Genomic DNA, 20,926 nt, shown 5'->3' on the forward strand with positions numbered 1-20,926 from the left:
TAATTGAGTTATGTTTTACTTGTACTTGAGTATTTTATGTATATCTTACTTGTACTTGAGTACAACTTCAATCAAGTAACAGTACTTCTACTTGAGTATAGGATATATCAGTACTCTTTACACCTCTTGTGAGGTGTGAGTTGCAGAGAATTCCCATCAGTATGCACTAACGTTAAAAAGCTTTTTTGTGGATGAACTGATTTTTACAGACTTGTGTGAACATTGTGTCAGAACTCGTGACATTTATTTGGCATTCTCAAACTCTGCCCTTTAAAAGGAAGAAAAATGTCTAATGCCCTCAACGCTCCCTCCTTCTGTTCCCCTCCACACACACACACACACACACACACACACACACACACACCCTTTGATCCCAACACCCTTGTGCTTATTGTATGAGCTTTAATCTATTCTCCTTAATTACACTTTCACATAGCACAGGCTCCCTCACTCCTTTTTCTCTTCTTATGTTTTAATTTGTTCAATTAAAATTGGGTTAGTGAACTGTAAAGTCCAAGATGCAAAATAATGAAACTGGTTTTAGAGCATACCTGTCAAGTATCCCGTTTTGGCTGGGAATCTCCCGTATCTTAACCTTATTTCCCGCCATCGTCCCGTACGAATATTTTCCCGTAAATATCCCGTATTTTAATATAATAATAATTAAAAGATGCCTTACTAAATTGAACGCCGTCACTGGCCTCGCAAGAACTGCCACCTGAAATGGCTTGAGTGGCATTTCTCACGAGATTAGTGGCGACAGCGGCAACAAACCCGGAAACAACTCAGAAGAGAGATGATGAATGAAGACGTTCCTGTGAAAATAACAAAGAACTTGTGTAAACACGTTGTGAAATGTGACAGAGAGTTTACCTTCCTAAAGAGCAGCAGGATGGGACACAGTTACACTTTCTGTAAGATTAGTAGGGCTGTAGTCAACCAAGGAAATGGTTGGTCGACCAAGACTATGGCACACGTAGCGATTAGTCGACCAAAAAAAAAAAAAAAGTCAGTGCACTGTCCTCTGATCGGAGCAGAGGGGCAGAATTAAGACACGCTTGAAGCATCCACTGTTGAATCAATCCTTTTTCTTCACAAGAACATGGGTTATCCTTATATTTGATGGATTATGTTCATTTTAATTGTAGGTTTCGGGTCGGGCACGGATATAAATACCTAATGTCTAATTTCGGGCCAAAGCTTGAATAAGGTTCATATCATAAATGGTCTGTTTAACCATCAAAAACCAAAACAAAATATTTGTGTCTCTCTTTCTTTTTCCCTCGTCCTCCTCTCCACCTGCTCATTCATTCTCCGGCTCCGCTGCACAAAAACTCTGAGACAAACGCGACAATGCGCACGCGGGACTGATTGGAGCCACAAACCATTCACACTGGAGTCTGATACAGGTCACATTTTAAATGGTATTGTGAACGGATGAACAAAAAAATCAGATATGAACATTAAGGCCGCTTTGGAGAAGATGTGCTCGGCGCTCTGCGGACATGGATGGTAGGAGTCGCTCCGCAGCCAGAAGGAGCCTGGGGTATCTGCCCTGATTTAGTTTCCACACACCAGTGGCCCTGTAGAGTCACATTTGCTTCGGTCTTGAATGTAATCCTTCATTTTGTCGAAACTGGATCCTCTTTGCACAGCAGGATTAGTGTGTGTATGAGAGTCGGGTTGATGCTATGCATGTGGACGCGTTGTGTCATTTTCTCAATTGACAGCAACGAGAGTTAACAGGAAAAAAAGCCCATCTACTTACAAAGTATATCAGTAAACTACATTATTAAAATTGCACAAATGTCACCCATTGTAATTTTATTATTTTGAAAATAATTTACAACTTTTAATGCTGAAATTGAAAGTCAAAGTCACTGCATATTTAATAAGTCTGGTCGACCAATGAAAATCTTGGTCGACCACGACGGCATCGACCAATTAGTCGACAAAACGACCAAAGTTGCCAGCCCTAAAGATTTGTAACTGAGATTTTAACATCTACCACAGCGAAAGGAACAACGTAAGTCACCATGAAAAATCAGAAACACCACAAATATACACTGCTTTCAAAAAAGTGTTAAAGAATGTAAAGTCTGCAACAAATGTGTCTAGTAAGTCATTAGTGAATACCAGAGAACCACATGAGTGAGCATGAGAAATTATAATAAAATATGTAATGAAAATATAATGTTAATGTCTAACTTAAAGACAAACACCGTGAAATTAACAGTAAATATGCAATGTGTTGACTTGTATATGAACTGTAAGTATATTAAATAAACACATGTGCTTCATATACACATTTATGTTTTAATTTAGGCTGTGTTATAATTTAAGAATTAGGGCTGGGTGATATATCGTGTTTTCTATTTTGGCGATATAAAAAGCAACAATATTGCATATACTGTATCTATATAGCTTATTTTGTATCAAAACACTAGTTTTAGGAGTCGCTGCTTTTACTTCTCAGAACAGAATGTAAAGCTCAGTTAGATGAATTTCTGACCCAGACCTTTCCTAAAACAAGTCACACTACAGAACCCACTCACACGTGCTGTCCCTTACAGGAGAAAAAACCTAAAGTGGCACATATTGTGCAGCTGTTTGTTAATAAATGTCCCTGTGTGGTATTTTGCATCAGCAAATTTAACCCAGAATTGTTTTTCTGGTCAGACTTCATTTGAAATGAAATTATCTAGATTTATATCATATATCACCATTTTGAGAACAAATATTGAGATATGAGTTTTGGTCCATTTTGCCCAGTCCTAGTAGGAATTTTCACAGCATTTCAATGTTAATGAAGGTATGTCTACCAGATTCTAATCACATAATTGTATTTAGTAAGTGGTTGACAAAAGGGTTAGATTTCCTGTACACTTGTTTTAAAATATATGGGATACTGGAGCTTGGTTGGGGGGGGGGGGGGGCAGCTGGTAGCGGGCGCCGGAAAATTTCTGTTATTTTCAAATCCAAAACTTGACAGCTATGTTTTAGAGTCTTCGTGTCTTCTATACGTGTTAATCCTGTCCAGGGTTGGAGAAGCCAATCCCATTTTAAATTTGGTGCAGGGCAGAGTGACCTGCTCTGGATAGGAAACTAATCTATCACAGAGCAAAGAGAGGCAGAGAACATCAGAAGTTACCTTTATTTAAAATGCTTCAAATCATTTGTTTTTCTTCAAAACGCATAAAAAATATACATATTTTAAAATGATAATAAAGTTATTTGAGTGCAAAGAAAAAAAATGTCTTTATATTTTTTATGCTCAATATTCAGCAAAGTCATTCTCGCACCCCCAACTTGGTTGACGATATGTTCAATTTCATCCAAACATGTCCAAAACACGGCATGGTACGTGTAGACAGGAGACCAAGACATTTCTTAGCTTTATCCTTGAGAAAATTATTATTGCCACATTAGAAGTCTCGCGGGATGAGATTTCACGAGAGTTACAAAACTCATGCTCAAAACAATCTTCAATGGAAACACGTTCAAATTGCAATGATACTTCATCGAAATTTAAGAAATATCGCTTTAAACTGTAATAGAAACGCAGCACTGAGAACTGCACCAATAGTTCCCTATTGTAAACATAAAGGTAGGTAGATGGGGCACACCTGGGTGGAAACAGGAGAGAAGGATACTCATTTAAACATACAAAAACTGACAAGACAGGGAGTGTTGAAACCAACAGGAATCTAAACCCACAGAGAAAAAAAGTGGGAAAATCAAAAAACTTTAAAGGAACCCAATTACATTGAAAACTTCAAATTAGTGATAGACAAATATCATCGACCGATTTTTGCGTTTTTTACGTGTATCGGCATCAGCCGATGCGGCCTGCTGCGTTTGCCAATCCGCATTATTTACAGAAAGAATATGTTTTACTTGTTGTTGTTCTACCTCACCTTTGTTAATTTCAATAAATTTTCCTTTGTGTAATTTTGATAATGTAAATTGAGGGAGCAAAAGTAGTATCGGTTCCGAATATCGGCTCAAGAAAATCGGCAGCCCGTATCGGTTATCGGCTAAGGCCGATGGAAAAAAAATCGGTATCGGCATCGGCCCTAAAAAATCCACATCGGTCTGTCCCTACTCAAAACGTAACACGGACAGAGATGATGAATGAACCTGTACACAAAGGTTATACAAACACCCAGTTATAACACTGTCTTCAGAGCTAGAAGGGGAAAAGGATCCCTGTAGCCTATCTGAATCAAAAACCTCGACACAATAAGAGTAGTAATTGCTACAGTGTTGTTCATATTGTATTTGTGAAGGCTAATATAAAAGGATCCACGCTTGTAAAAACTAATAACTGATAATTTGCAGTCAAAATAACATCAAACCAAAGGAGAGCACATTCAGCCTTAAGCAAGAAAAATACACTGTAACCTTCCTCAACGATGCAATACGCTGGAAAGAATCAATTGAAATGCACAAGTAATTATTTCATTGATTTTTCTGTCAGTCCAGAGCTCACCAGTAGCTTAAAACTGCATAAAGTGATCACAACACATCAGTAACACTCCATCAAGAAGACATGGTGGATTTAGCACATTATGGAGACTATAGATGAGGGTAATTGTTCCCAACAGTTGATGATGAATGCATTTAAATCTTGAATTTACAACACTTATTTGTGGTTATCCGTGTTTTCTTCCGTCATTGCTAACTCCTCCTACGCCGTTTGCCCGATTTTGACTAACAAGTTATCAAAAAATTCAGAAAGTTCCCGAGATTTATGCTTTTACTTTTAAAATTTGTAACTTTTAGATTTTTTGATTTTTCACATTTGTTCTTTCCCATTAATTTCTATTGGAAATTTCCGCTTTTTCAACTTTTAAGCCCTTCATCTCCAGCCATTCTTCAACCGATTTTGACCTTTCAACCTTTAACATGTTCAGCTACTACCTTCAACCCAATTCAATTTTTTCCAACTTTTTCAACATTTTTGCTAATGTTCAGCTATTGCTAGGTTAATGCTTAGGTAATGCTAGGTTAATGCTATTGTTAGGCTAATGTTAATGCTAGGTTTGTGCTAATGCTAGGTTAATGCCATTACTAGTGTCAGTGCCCAATCCTTTCACGGCCCTGATAGTTTCAGGTCCTTTCAACGTATGCGTATAGACTTACGTCACTTCCTTCACTCGCAATCCTTACGACTGAGCTGCTGGGATATGGTATTTGAACGTAAACTGACCATACGACGTTTCTTAAATAATCTAATAGTACACATTTAAATATGACTGTTTTGTGGTGTTTTTAATTGCTAATTTAAAGAAAAAAACACAATACACAACATTGACAATCAAAAACCAAACAGAAAATATATCGGAATTCACTCAAAACATACATTTGTAATTCTTTTGAAATGTCAGAGTTTCAGCCTTTTAAATACACAAACTGCCGTAAAATAGGCCGACCGGATGGAGACGCATTTTGAGCATCCGTTGAAAGGATCCGAAACGATCAGGCCCGTGAAAAGATGCTAATGTTAGGTTAGTGTTAGTGCTAGGCTAATGTCAATGCTAGGCTAATGCTAGCTAATGTTAATGCTAGATAATGCTAATGCTAATTTCTGCTAATGCTCGATAATAAAGTGTCCCGATTTCATATTGATATCGGATATTGGTGTGATATCAGCCTGAAAATGAATATCGGATAGTGAATTCAAAATTCAGATTTTTTTTTTGATTTACTTTATTCAAATGTAGAATACTGTAGATATTATATTGAAGGTAAAATGTATGTAACCAATTGGTTAATAATAAATGGGTCAGTTTTTCTCATACCTACTGTTGCTGACTATTGTTCTCTGTTTGATCAAGACTTTAATAACATTCCACATTACAAAATAAGTATTTTTATTTATTATTAAAAAAAAAAAAAAAAAAAGTATGTATGATTCATGCTGAAATTGTATCCGATCAATATCGGTCTAGGCCGATAAGCAAGGCTGCAATATTGGTATCAAAGTTACATCGGGACATTCCTACTAGATAATGCTTATGCTAACTGTGCGGTGTGGGCCAGCACCTGCATCCTCACTTGCATTTTCTTCAGGAAATACAAATATTCTAGTTATAAATGGACTCAGTGTAAACGAGTGCAGAAAAACCAGTTGTTTTAAATCAAACAATCCTGCTTGAGTCTTTTTTTTTTTTTTTTTGGGGGGGGGGGGGGGGGGGGGGGGGGGTGGTTGTGTTGTCTGCGCCAACCCAATTTCACTTGAGCATTTACCGGTGGTGACATCCCACAGGAGGCAATTACAGCCCATTCCATCACACAATTACTGTGATCATCCGCGTAGGATGGAACAGCTCTGGGAACAGCTGAGGCGGATAAATCAGAGCTGTGAGAGCTGGGCAGGTGGAGCTGTACATTTTCACTGTGTATCCCACCATGTGGATTTGGGGGTTTGTGGTTGTTTGCTTTCACCCACTGTGTCACTTCTACCTTGAACTAGTTGAGTTATTTCATTTAAAGATATGAAAGTCCGAGAGGCTGTCACTGGGTGTGCAAATGCTAAATGGAAGATGTTAGAAAAGGTTTGTTGAAGGAATATCAATCTTTTTTTCTGTGATTTTGTGTGGTGATGGAGGAAAAAAAAAAGGCTCATAATTCACCCCAGTTGACTTGGGTTTGCACAGCTTGTCCACGTTTCTCCGAGAATGGAAATCGCACTTGAAAAATTCACTGACAGCATGTCTTTTGGAAAACAACGCCCTGCTGGCTTTGAATTATCCACAAACTTTACTTTCTATTACTTTAATTTTAATGATTCTCTTCACTCTACAGGCTTAGAAAACAACGCTGTCTTTAATTATTAATTTTTTTAACCAGTTAAGTTACTTATTTATTTTTCTTTTCATCTAATTTATTACATTTATTGTGGTAATTTTTTTTGTGTTAGTTACTTTTCTCAATGTAATTGCTTAGTACATTAGGAAACAAGCAATGAGTTGTTTGAAATGTGTTTGAAAAGCATAAAAAACAACAAAACATTGTCTGAATTGACTGAACGGTTATAAATAGCACCATGGAAATCTCTAATGAGCAAAAAAAAAAAAAAAAGCCTGAATAAAAGACATAACGACAAATGGTATCATTATCTTCGTCATGGAACTGGAATAGAGCTGCTCGTTTTCTAGCAGCTCAAAACAAAAGACTGCAACGTGTGTCACATCCGGATAAAGTCGACAAGCATAAAAGGCACAGAGTAATAACTTCTGATCAATAGATAATAACTTTAAGTAACATTTACCAAACCTTTGTCATTTTATATTAAAAAAAAAAATATATATATATATATATATATATATATACAGGTTTTTTTTTTTTCATTATTCTGTTATCTATTGAACTGCTGCAAGGGATGAATTCCCAACTAGGAATAGACACAAAATATTTATGAAATAAACACAAAATTACAATAAATCAATTGTTATCACAATGATTTATCTGTTACATATTAATCTCCATCTCTGCCAAAAATAGTAAATCTGACTGATCAAGTATTTAAATCAAGCTGTACAAATGAAATATTGTTCCCATACTCTTTGAGTGTCGCGTTCATTTTGCCTGCTACACTACCTCAATTATGCAGAAAGCTCATTCCCATGGACAAAGAAGTACTTGTGAATAAATCATAAATCTGAAGGATGCAAAGTTAGATGAGGTGAGATGAGGTTTTCAAAGCAGATTTCAATGTTAGAAATCACAGTTTTTGGGATGTGTTGATGAAAGGCTCAGCACCAGAATATGATGTATATCTTTGAAACTGGAGAGTGTATTTTATTGGGAGTGGCTATCCATACGGTTGCCGTATGCGCCCCCTCATTGGCTAGTTTAGGTCACGTGATAGGTCAGTCATTGGCCAGTTTAGGTCACGTAACAAAGACTAAACCTAACCCTAACCCTAAACCTAACCCTAAGATGCTACGTACTTGTACTTCGGTAAATGTACCAATAGCACCGGGGGTTGTCTGTACGAATAGACACTTTCTTTTTTCTTTATATATTTTTTTGATTGTAAAAGTAAAAAAAAAAAAAAAAAAAAAGGATACTTGCTGGATTCCTTGAGAGTTCCTGTACTGTGTTTTAGATGCTAACCTGGTCATTATTGTGGTTTAAAAAGATACTTTTTTGACGTTTGGTCTTTTTAAGTCAGGAGTGTCAAACTCATTTTAGTTCAGGGGCCAAATACAGAGCAGCGTGATCTCAATAGGACCACAGATTTTATGTAGGAAATTTGCAATTTCAACATTATTGTGCCCTGGTTTGCACTATGTACAAATACATAAAATACAAAATATGTAAGAAACAGACAATATCCAAGCAATAAGTTACAGATCCCAACAGGGTAGTCACTTAAGATTTCCTACATATGTGACCAGTTTCTATTTAAGGAAAATGTTGTGTAATAATAATAGAAAAAAAAAATAAGAATTTTGAATTGTTTTCAACAGTTTAACATAAAAAATGACTGCCATCATGCGATAGCCAATTAGAACCAGGAAAACTGTGATCCCATGCAAATATTGTTGAGTTTCAATTACACAATGATTCATGTTGATCCAAATTGGATGCTCAAAGGGCCAGATTTGGCCCTTGGGCCTTGAGTTTGATACATGTGCTTTAAATGATCCTGCCAAATTGGCTTATTTCTTTGGGCAGTTATATATTAAACATTTTGTTGGCGGTTTACAAAAAAACATATCAATGCCTAATTAATGTGTGGTAACTAGGCACGCAACAATTTTCAATATTTATTTAACCGTTTGTTACGGCATCAATGGTTCAATACTGACTTGTAAACCGTGGTTTTTACGGTTTGGCGTTTATTACAGGTTTATCTATGGAAAGTAATGCATTTTTGTTTATTTATTTTTTTTTTTGGAATTAATATTTCCCTAGTTTGTAAATGGCTGCAATGATTAAGCTCTTGTCTTTTGGAAGTGTTTTTATTTTATATGTATTTTATGAAGTTTTGATTATTTTTAGGGGTGTCCCGATCCGATATCGATATTGGATATCGGTCCGATGTTAGCCTGAAAACAAATATCGGATATTTTCCGTTTTTTTTTTTTTTTAAATTCATTTTTTATTTATTTTATTCAATTGTAAAATACTGTAATATTATGTTGAAGATTAAAAATTAAGTAACCAATTGGTTCAAAATAAATGAGTCAGTTTTTCTCATACCTACTGTTTGCTGACTATTGTTCTCTGTTTGCATGACATCACTTGATCAAGCCTTTTCTAACATTCCACACTACAAAATAAGTCATAATTTTTTTATTAAAGAAAAAAGCATGTGTGATTCATGCTGATATCAGATCAATATCGGTATCGACCAATACGCAAGGCTGCAATATCGGTGTCCTATCGGAAATGAAAAAGTTGTATCGGGATGTCTCTAATTATTTTATATCATACAATAAACCATGTGTATGTGTATGGATTTTGTTTTGCTCCAAAGTAAAATAAAAAAGTTTAAAGTAATCTCTATAAAATGTACTTAAAACACTTAACAGTGGAAACACTAATGGCCCGGGCCATCAGAACCAAACCATGAATCGTGACCATAAAACCAATGTACATATTTATCCGTGGGCTGACTATATCCCGGTCACTCTCAATGAATCACATGTGATCATAATGTTCTTTTTTCAATCTATATGGCGTTTGGATTGGATTTTCCTTGTTAAAAGAAGAAGTTTATGTTTTTTTGGTGTGTTCTTTAATCCTGGATTTCAAATTAATTGATATTGTGTTGAAGTCCTGGGAAGTCCCTCGTTCTCTAATTAGAGAAGGCGGCGTGGATTTTTATGTTTTAGATGTACTCTGCTGAAAACAATATCTTTAGTGAATATTGCTCCCTGGCTCCAGCTAAAGCTAATTGCTACAGTTGATGCGCTCGTTGTATGCAAACAAATATTACGGATGAGATATGCATGACATGGAATAGCTAGAGAAATCAGCCTAGCAGATTGGTGGTGGTGGTGGTGGTGGGGCGGGGGGGGGGGGTGTGCACACTGCACAGGCGGGCTACAGGGGACTCAGGTTACTGGACCCCATGCACGCCTGTCTGCCTCCATCATGCTCATGTGAACAGCCAGCGCTCCACAGGATGTGTCATGTCATTATTCACCACCAGAGGCCAATGAATGGAGAGCAGCAGAACGCATCTGAAACAGTGTTTCCCCCACAGTGTGAAGAACATCAGCGTGTGTGTGTGTGTGTAATAATGTCTTCGTGCCTTATCCTGTGTTTATGAGAGAGTTGGGGGAGGCTGTGAGAGGGATGAAGGTGAGCAAATGAGCTGGCAAAAGAGAATTCCTGCATATATGACCTCTCAGCATCCCTCAGAGGTATGTGATCATTGTTATTTTAACGTCTCCGCCACAGTTTGCTGATGTCTAACCAACAAACCAGTAAAGCAAGTAAAGGTTCACTTCCACAAGGGTTGCAGAAAAGATTTTTAGAGAGAGAAGGGGAATATAATTTAAGAGGAAATCTACATTTCAAGATACAATATGCTAGGACAAGACTGAAAAATGAGTATAACAATAGCAGGGGTTACATCATGAAACTGCCTAAAGCAGGGGTTCTCAACTGGTCTCGCACTGGGACCCACATTTTGCCACGGACATTTAGTCACGACCCACTTTTTTGAATTCAACCAACCAAATTTTGTTTTTTAAAAAATAGCTGTTAAAAACACACATATATAATCTTTTTTTTTTTCTTAAAAAAATCTATATATTTTCAAGTCTGCAAAAGAAAAGTTTATTTCTAAATAAAAGACAAGTCCAACATGAAAAGCATTAAGTACTTATTTATGTTTGACCAGCTGTCCACGACCCACCCAGTACAGCTCCGCAACCTACTTTTGGGTCCCACCCACCAGTTGAGAATTGCTGGCCTAAAGCATTGTTTCTTAAACGTTTTTGGCTCAAGTACCCCCTTTTCTCTTACTTCTGAATCCAAGTACCCCCTTTGTCCGACTACAGCATTTGGTTAGAAAACTATTTAAAAAGAACTATTGAGCGTAATGACGGAATGAACGAGCGATAACAAACATTTTAAATAATCTCATTTAGTAAAGAAGTCCAAAAGAAGCAGTATTTAGTGCAGTGGTTCCCAACCTTTTTTGGATCGTGACCACATTTTGATATCACAATATTTATTTATTTTTACTGCATTTTAGTTGAACTACATTCACAAAGTGAAAGTATAGAAATACAGTTGTTTAAGATTGTGTCGTTTTTTTAATAAATTAAATCTATTTACATTTTTCTGAAATTTCAGGTGACCCCACATGGGGTCCCAACCCCAAAATTGAAAAACAATTTTCCACTCTCTCTTTCAAGAACCCTGTGAAGTACCATCACATACCCCTAGGGGTACATTTACCCCCATTTGAGAAACACTGGCCTAAAGGATGAAATAAAAAGCTTTTCAAGACATATATCATTAGTAAGTATAAGAAAGAAGAGCAACAACTTTACCTAGGACAGCAATAATATATAATATGTATATAATGGTGTAAAATATAATACGTAATAAACATAATAAAAGATTTTTATTAATTTATATATTGCCACAATAACCCTTCCCCCCATCCCCTGCCCCCGTGTTATGTTCTCGAGTTTTGTGACTGTGTTCTGCTTTTAGTGCATGTACGCCGAGGAGGTTTTTTCCTAGTTTTATACTTTCCTCCCTAATAGGGAAATCAGTTTAGAACCTGCTTTTTCCCCTCACCTCTCCTCCTGTTGTTCTCCCATTTTTCATCTAAATACGGGGTGCCTCACGTGCCCATGGCGACCCACTGTTCTCCCGATCTTGTCCTCCCTTGTTATATGTGATTGTCTTTCTTTGGACGGGGTGTAACTGAAATGTTTGTACAGCACTTTGTGATTTTTTATCTGTAAAAAGACCTTTATAAATAAAATGTATTTACTTACTTACACTAAATTTATTCGATGAAAATTGTGTCGTAGGTATGAAATAGTATAATATTAATATTATGTCATGTACATAATATTAATGGGTATGTATATGTTTGATGTGCATGTAGAAACTGTATATATAAAACTTGTGCAGTATATATATTGAATGCATATTAGAAAATAGTAATATAACATTTTTTGTGTGTGATGTCTAGAGAACCTTGTTTTCTTTTGTTATGAGGGTTAGGTGCCGAAATAAAAATTCAAACGAAATTCAATACAAACCCCTGAATACGCACACACACACGCACACACATACACACGCTTTTACCTTTCACAATGCTCCGATTGTCCTGAGAAACAAATCACTTCATTCTCACCATATCTGAAATATTTATGCTGTTAATCAGGCATTTCTTTTCGATACACACATGCAAAGACGCCCACTCGTTCTGCACTGTGTGAGAGAAGGTATAGTTCCATCACGCCTGTGTTGCTACCACTTACTAATGATGTCGTGAGCAGCAGCATCTCATTTCTTCTTAATATAGCACTTAAACTTCTTAATGCATGACCAAAAGAAGGGACTACATGACATGTTATAGGATAGTGTGCAGAGGAAAGGTCGTTCTTACAGCAGAGGTAAAGTGGTTTGTTTCAATTGAGGTAAACTTATTGTTGCTAGATCTTGAACTATCAACTTTACTTGAAGTTTCCAGGTTGTATGATGTTGCATTATTATTGGGTAATGCACCAATATTAACATGTTAATAGAGATAGTCAACTATTGTTTTGTCCTTTCTTGATTTTAGTTGAATACAGCTTTTATACATCTTTACTCTACAAGAGGTATTAAAATTGATTCATTGATTGATTCATCAACATAGTCAACCTTAAACTCTTTGCCTTAAAAAATAGTAATTTATGTTGACTTTGATCAATGAAATTTGATTAACTTTTAATGTATGTGTACGTTTTTCAATTACATTTGATTAATGTATCAGTTTATCAAATGTAATTCTAAGTGAACATAAATTTGTTTTTAAGGCAACTAGTTTCAATATCTTTTTTAAAGTAAAGTCAACCTTTTATTCTTTACAGGGCACCCTCTTATTCTGTGAAAATATCATGCTGACATCCAGTAATACAAATGCCAAAGGATGCTTGGTTTGGCCATAATATTTATTTACTATCGTCATTTTCACTTCTGCAGAGCACGAAAGGTGGATTTCTGGAAAAGTGAACTTCAGAAATGGTTACCTTTCATGCTCAGGTGTGAGTGAATTTGAACATGCGGTTGCAGATAGATATTCCACTTTAGGGGTTCACTCTGCATCAGTCAATATGAACCAAATATGATGAGGTTGTAGACAGCCCGACATTGGGCTCAAGCTCAAGAAGGCAGAATGAAAAATACTGTATAGTATAAATATATTTTTATAGGTTATATTAAAGGTATTAAGGACTCAGGCTTCTGTGGCGTTCAAAGATGTCATTTTGTTGGGACCATCACAACACGTGTCAGTTTCCTTAATTTTCCTTATTTACGCGAAGCTCCATTGGCAGAAGTCTTCTTACAATTAATTGCTACACAGTATACAGCATTGAGAGGAGTTTGTGTAATGATGTTATTGATGATGCTATCTAACTCCACAGGTTCCTTGCAGGAGTTAAAAGAACGCCTCACAGACGCATATATGGTCATTCTCTGAAAGGCAGAACAGAAATTCGCCAAAGGTCAAATTTAAAGTCAAGACAGGCGTAATATTGTAAAACGTTTTGTGGACCCACTATTTATGGTGTGTTCTTGCATTTAGCATCAACATGAAAAATTGTGTTATTTGCCCTTTAAAAAGAGTCGACTGCAAAATTAGTGGTCAATAGTTTGCAAAACTTATTTTTTAAAGCAAAATGAATGTTTTCCTTTCTCTGTCACGAGTAAAGTATGGTGGCTTGCATGCAATACTGTTGTCTTTCATGTTTTGACAAAGTTATTAAATGAGGAAATACCAGCTAAATTGTTGAATTGATAAATCTCTATACCTACAAAGTATGATTTATTGTTTAATTTTTATTTATTTATTTATTAGCGTACCATTTGTTTTTTGCACTTTGCTTGTTTTACGATATTTAAACATAAGTCGCCAAATAGTCAACAACAGTTTTTTCAAATCTAATATAACCTTGAGGTTATAGACTATGAATAAATAGTCCAGCATATTAGTTATGTCTCATTGTTGTGTAAACCAGCATGTGGCCCTTATGGTATGTGGACTAATGGGGCATTCACACCAAACGCGTCCAAAGCGTTAAAACAGCATCAGGTTTAGATAGAAAATACATGGTGGACGCACTTCTAGGGAGCGTCAGAGGTCCAGCGGCCGACGTTAGAGTGGGATTGTTGAAATTTGGGGCATATCGCGGCGCACCGACCAATCGGGAGCATCCCCCAACCTTGACGTATTCAGAATAATGAAAAAAAAAGCACTAATAGAGACAGATGGACAGGTGCTCTTCTGCTGAAATAGAGTACCCGTTGTTGGGGCCCTGGTGGGAAATGCGAACGCCGATGTGGGTCAACTGGTCGTCAAACTGGGCACGGGAGAGACGGAAGTAGTGCTGAAAGCGATTCTCGTCCGAGCGCAGCTCTGGTGAATCCAGAAATGACGCTGAGGCGCGAATAAAGCCAAGCCACTATTTCAATAATGTAGAGCCGACGAACGGGAGTCGGAGGCAGCGTGTTCAGCAAGGAACTCCAAACTTTATTCTCCATTCAACCACACTTCTCTATAGCCCTCTAACATCACAGTGCACACACTGAGTCACACCAAAATACATCCGACCACAAACACCGCCTTCTCAACACAATAATGTTCCCCACTACTTCACAGTCACTGGGTGAATTATGAACGTAACTGATCACCACAATATCATCCATTGTATGAACACAACCGGCAACAGAAAAGCCCTTCCCTTTAACGCGCTCTTTTCCCAACTTGTTTGGACACATCCAGAGCGTCTTCGATGCAGGTGACAAGCGTCTGATTCAATGAGCACAAGTGTCCAACTACGGGCGTGAGGCACGGTTTTGACGCCCGAAACGTGATTGGTTTGAACGCAGCATTAGTGGTTTGGTCTTCATGTCAGATTTGTGTTGATATAGCTTATATCGCTTCTAATTGACTGGTGGCGATCTTAATAAAGGTTTTTACCTTTATTTATTTAGTTACTTTTTTTTTAATTTGCAGCCCAATTTAATAAAAATGTATTCATACAAATCATACATTTGAGTCCCTAAAGTGGAGCTTCTCTATGGCAGCAGTTCTCGAGCTGAGAAAAATAATGATACATTGTCTTGCATAGAAATGTCATCAATGCTTTGATTTATTTCTTGCATACAAGTTTGAATAGATGATTGTGTCTGATCTCTAAAAGCTCCTTCAGACTCAATAGTTGTGAAATCCATCAAATAAATGAAGTACAGACACGGTTAAACTGGTTTTTAATTATTTTTAATCCAATTAAACTTTACTTATGAAGCAGCAAATACATTTCAAGTCATTTCAAGGCACTCATCACAAATATGTCGTTTATTTTAATGAAACTAGCAACTAAATAATAAAAAAAACAAGGATTCCACAAAATCAGAAATGCTAAACAAAAGCTAAAGGAGGTCAGTGGCCTAATATGTGGCCTGTGGACTTGCTAAAATGGATTGTCCTTTTGTTTATACATTACATACAGTGTTTTTGTAGTTGTAGAGACATTTAGGGATGAGTACCTTTCATATTTGAACCAATACTCCTGTACCTGTGAATCGGTATTGCTACTCAACGGCAGAGGTAAAAGTAATACAAGTACTCACGTTACTGTAATTGAGCTGCTTTTATGGGTACTTGTACTTTTTTTTGCATATTTATAAATCAGTTACTTGTGCTTAAGTATGTTTTAAAAGAAGTAAAGTTAGTTATATTTTACACCCAACCATTACTGAGTAGATTATTATTTTTTGTTTAAAAATTATCAACAGACATTGTGAAACTACAAAAAATAACAAAATAAACAAAATGTAAAAAAAAGGCCACAAGATTCTACAAGAACCATGTAACCCATGATGACGAAATATCTGTTATTGGTGTTATTATGTTTTTAAAAGAATTGTACATTTTGGCAATTCTTTTTTTTTTTTTTGTGTGATTAATTTTTCATTCATGTGTGATTAGTGAGTACAGTCCAGCCCTTTTTATCCCACGAGTACATTCCCCTTGCAATGGGCATATTGATACATATACACAAATGAGATTAATACACTGAAAATTAATCCCTTAAACAATGAATAAATAAATACACAATAGCATTCCCCTAATATGTAGAATTTCGCAATAAAAATATGCCGTACAGTACATTTTGACAATTCTCAATTTTACGCAGATGCCTTTGTGGAAAATATGTTAATTTCCAATTGTGCAAGATCATGTTAATGTCTTTTTTTAAGTTTATACGAGAGATGTTTACTTCATGCAAGGGAACCGTGGCAAGATTTATAACTAAAAGGTGAAAATAACTAGCAATTTTTACTTTGAGTACTATTTAATTAAGCTACTTTTTACTTGTACTTGAGTACAATTTAAAAATGTAACAGTACTTCTACTTAGGTAGGATATATCAGTACTTTTCTGCTCAACGGTACCAAGAGACATTAGCCAAAGATCTGTAAAGCCAAACCTGTGAAATGTAGCAGCAGAAAGTTTAGTTTAAAAACAGATTGGCCCAAAGAAAACCTGATGAGTTTAGTCTCTAAAGTTATTTTCTCTTTTCTATTATTGGATTTTCTTTTTGTTTCTTTTTGTTTATAGTTTTTGAAGTTGGGCATATAAGCAGTTTTGCTTCTACCTTTTTCAGTCTTGTTATATATATTTTTGATTGTGATTTATGTTTAAAGAGTTTTTTGTTAGAAAAAACGCCCAATTTGGCATGTGTCAGAAGCTGCAGATGGCATGACAAACACTTGAGCTTTCGTTGTAGGTGAATGTCGGAACTCTTCTTTGATAGCCTTTAATCCACAAACAACAGTAGAAATTACTTTCAAAGATGTTTTTTTAACTATCAAACCTGGATCAGGATCCAGATCTTGACCAAACTGTATCTTGTGATTGACTTTAGTGGAATGAAGATATCCTGGCAATATCTACAAACTTCAACCTGCTGCCAAATCAACGTTCTGGATTAGATCCATACAAAACTTGACATTTTGATAGCGGTCACAACCCAACATCAATCCACCAAATTTTAATGAAATCAAAAGTTATTTAAACTGTATCGGAAATGAGCTTTCCAATGTTAATTTCAAAAAATCGCTGAGTCAGCAATCTGGATCGGATCCGGATTTTTGGTCAGATGTTGCATGTCATAGCCTTACATCATCCCGCAAAATTGTGAACAAATCAATGAAGATCTGACGGGATATGAATTTTAGAAATGTTGCCCCATGCTTAAAATCTGGAATTTTGATATTTTTGATATTTTTTGTGACCTTGATCTTGAACCTACCTTCACTAAAATTGACTGGTCTCATCTCATTCCGCCTTCCCTTGCTATTCCACATTTTGTAAAAAGTCAGCTCCAAACAGCCGAGTTGGATTCTTCTCGCTTTGTGATGTCACAACATGGAAACTCCTCCTCCTGACAATCCTGGCTCCTCCCTCCCAAACTTCCTCACAGGAAAAACAAACATAGCGAAGGCAGGTAGATATTACAGTTTATATCACAGTTAATATATTTAGTATATAGATAATCCAGTATGTAGATAAACCGAGCGCTCACAATCAGTTTAACTTTTAGTAGCCCTTATACCACCTTATATCACCTTTATGGGATGATCTGACATGTTTGTGACCCATTGTGACGCAGCGGTTGGACAAAACAATGGACTATTCCTGTGATCATTAGAGGTGAGAAGGACAAGAAAGCAGCGTAGCAGCTCATGTTTGAAACAGCTGACTCAGCTGATAGTTGAAAGTTTACTTCCCTGCGGCGCAGCGTGAGAGATGACAATCAGTTCCATTTTTGGTAGCCGATGTACCGCCTTGTATCGCTTTTATGGGATGATCTGACGTATTTGTGACCCAATGCGACGCAGCGGTTGGACAAAACAATCCACTATTCTCTTCAATGGACTATTTCTGTGAGGTGAGGAGGAGAAGGAAGACTGTTAATGATTTACGGTTAGGACTAGCGTGTGCATGTGCATAAAAACAGCCTGTTTTTAGAAGCATCATAAAAGTAACTTTTCAGAGGGCTAAAACTCCAGAAAATAGGCGAGTTTGGGAAAATAAACTATGTTGTTGGGGTTCTTAGAACAATTAGAGGTGAGCGAAAAATAGCATAATACTGGACCTTTAAAAACAGTTTGGCCTCAAAGAAAACCAGATAAAGGGATGAGCTTAGTCTCTAAAATTATTTTATCCTTTCTATTATTGCATTATATATCAATTTCTTTACATCATGAGGTCCAACATAAGTTTCCTTTCTCATTTCAGATCCCCGTTATGACGGGCGCGTTTATGGACTCCTCACCCAATGACGACTACAGTGGTGAGCACTCGCTCTTCAACTCCTCGGCCAGTGTCCACGCTGCTGCAGCCGCGGCCGCCGCCGCCGTTCACGGCCAGCCGGAAGAGCAGCAATCAATGTCCAGCGATGCCATCTGGCTCTGGATTGCCATTGTAGCCACTATCGGAAACATTGTGGTGGTGGGCATTGTTTACGCCTGCACTTTCTGATGAACACATACTCACAGAGACAAATTACACACTCACACGTCCTTGTTTTTTTTCCGGATCTTTGATGGATACACTCCTTCTATCTTTGTCTCTCTTCTCCTTTTCCCCCACAATCGCATTTGGTGTTTTGCTCAGCTCAGGCTCCTGGGGGTGTCACACTTTGGATACTCAACAATGACATATGGACTACTTTGTTTCTGTCATTTTCCCCTTATAGCAGCGAGTACTTTCAAACACTACAGAGGCTTTTTGTGCACCTCAGTTCTGTAGTCAGACTATTACAGAAAACTGCTAATCAAAGGAACATTTTTAGCTTAACTTTGTTTCTGTGTTTTTCGCTCCCAGCACCCCCTCCTTTGTAATGTCGAGCAGAGAGTAGAGAATAAATGGAGCTTGAGATTCAGGTTGAAGCGGTGTGTCGAAAACATTCACCAGATAGTTGCTTTGCAATTTAGAGCGGTACAGCTTAATTATGCGACAGAATGTAGTTGTAGAATGCTAAAAGATTCAGAAAGTACTGCTATCATTTCTATATTAAGCTGTGGAAAGTTGTGAGAGATTAGAGCTTATTAATGTAGATACAACTATGAAGAATTGACAGTGATCCTTGGTGTCTGTAGTCTGTCCTGAAACAGATTTACTAGAAACTGATTTCAATAAAAACTTGGCACAAAGGGTAATAAACGACCTTTGACCTACTTATAATGGCATTAATAATGGTGGTTTTCTGGTTTGTAATACCATCTGTTTGGTTAAATATGTACATTAATAGCTAATCTTGTTAGAGAACTTTATTGTAGTCTTGGTCTGTATAGTTATATAAGGAAACAATTTACACCGTAATAGGTAAGAATTAGAAGCACAACACATATAAACACCCCTCTCCTTCAGTTTCTGCTTTCATCGCTGGTTTAATTTATCGTGATAAAAGCAGCGTTTCAAATGATATCATCACTCAGTGAGAAGACACAATCAGCCCCAGAAGTTCTCCAATATCACAGACTTTTGTAAACAGATGTGGAACAGATATTAGTGATGAAACACTGAGATGAAAGTGATAAAGTAGACTAAAGTCAGGACGGGGATGGTAGCTAGTTCTTTTTTTTTTTTCTTCTTAAGATCATATCCTGCTATAAATTGCCCCCTCTCTGTTGATTAGTTTTATGTTACTGTGGATGCTGGAGGCAACAGTCTCCATGGCAACTGGTTCTTGTACTGACTGGGATTTGGTATTTTTCCCCAGAAACCCACAGCCAAAGATGCTCTCAGTGCTTGGATCATGAAACTATGTAGTGCAGTAAACAGAGATCCAGCAGCTGGTTGGCTGGTTGGATGGGATCCTTGTTTAAAGGAGGCAGATTGATGCCTGGGCTTTGTTTGAACCGTTTAAATGTGCTATTTTGTCTTTGGAGAAAAAATTAAAAAAGGAGTGAATTTGGAAATGTAAGTTTAAAATCGTTAAAAAGTTATACTTCTTAACTTTGTTTAGGCTTTAAATGTACAAAAAAATGTTGCTCAGTGAGACATTTTCCTGAGTTTAATAAAGCAAAACTAGTAAATGTTTAGCCTATCATATGCTTAGTAAACAACATATCCGTTCAAGTGTCAATCTAAACCAATCCTACATATAGTACCTACTGTACTGTGTAAAGAGAAATTTTACATTGTTCTAGGAAGGACTTTTCAAGGCTTTTTATTTTTTAATAAATGGTTGATGTAGAAATATTAAGATGTATCGTAAACCACATACACATGGCTCCTTTTGTAAAGATATCAGTGAGCTATCATTAAAAATGGTCTATTATTGCAAATTGGTTGTCTTTGTTTACTCGGGGTCTATCACAGAATCAGTTTGTTGGAGGTCAGTGATTTGCTTCAAAACGTTTTTGTTCTAATTTGTTCCCCTTATTCCCTAAGATTTCACCTCACTCCGCAAGACACTCAATTTCCTCCATATTTGGATTTTTTTTGTGTTTGCCATTGTTTTACTACAATTTCTAGTCCATGAAAAGACCAAAAAATGTGTTGAGAAGTCACTTTGGTGATGTTTCTGCAGGAAAATACAATAAATCACCAGAGGAATGAAATATAAACACTTTCATTCGTTTATGGGACTCCACATGCGAGAAACTTTTCTGACAATGTCAATGAGAGACTGTTTAAAGTGATGTGTGAGTT

General features: G+C 36.6%; 1 protein-coding gene across 1 annotated transcript in view; it reads left to right on the forward strand.

Annotated features, from left to right (window-relative positions):
• LOC114456784 (uncharacterized protein C14orf132) overlaps positions 1-20,175 on the forward strand; it is a 67,723-nt gene extending 47,548 nt beyond the window's left edge. Inside the window, exon 2 of the mRNA XM_028438768.1 lies at positions 18,506-20,175. Coding sequence (XP_028294569.1) covers positions 18,506-18,748 — 243 coding nt within the window. The 3' untranslated portion in view covers positions 18,749-20,175. The remainder of the gene's footprint in view (positions 1-18,505) is intronic.
• The last annotated feature ends 751 nt before the right edge of the window (positions 20,176-20,926 follow it).

This window comes from Gouania willdenowi, chromosome 22, assembly GCF_900634775.1.
Source record: "Gouania willdenowi chromosome 22, fGouWil2.1, whole genome shotgun sequence".
Taxonomy (NCBI): Eukaryota; Metazoa; Chordata; class Actinopteri; order Blenniiformes; family Gobiesocidae; genus Gouania; species Gouania willdenowi.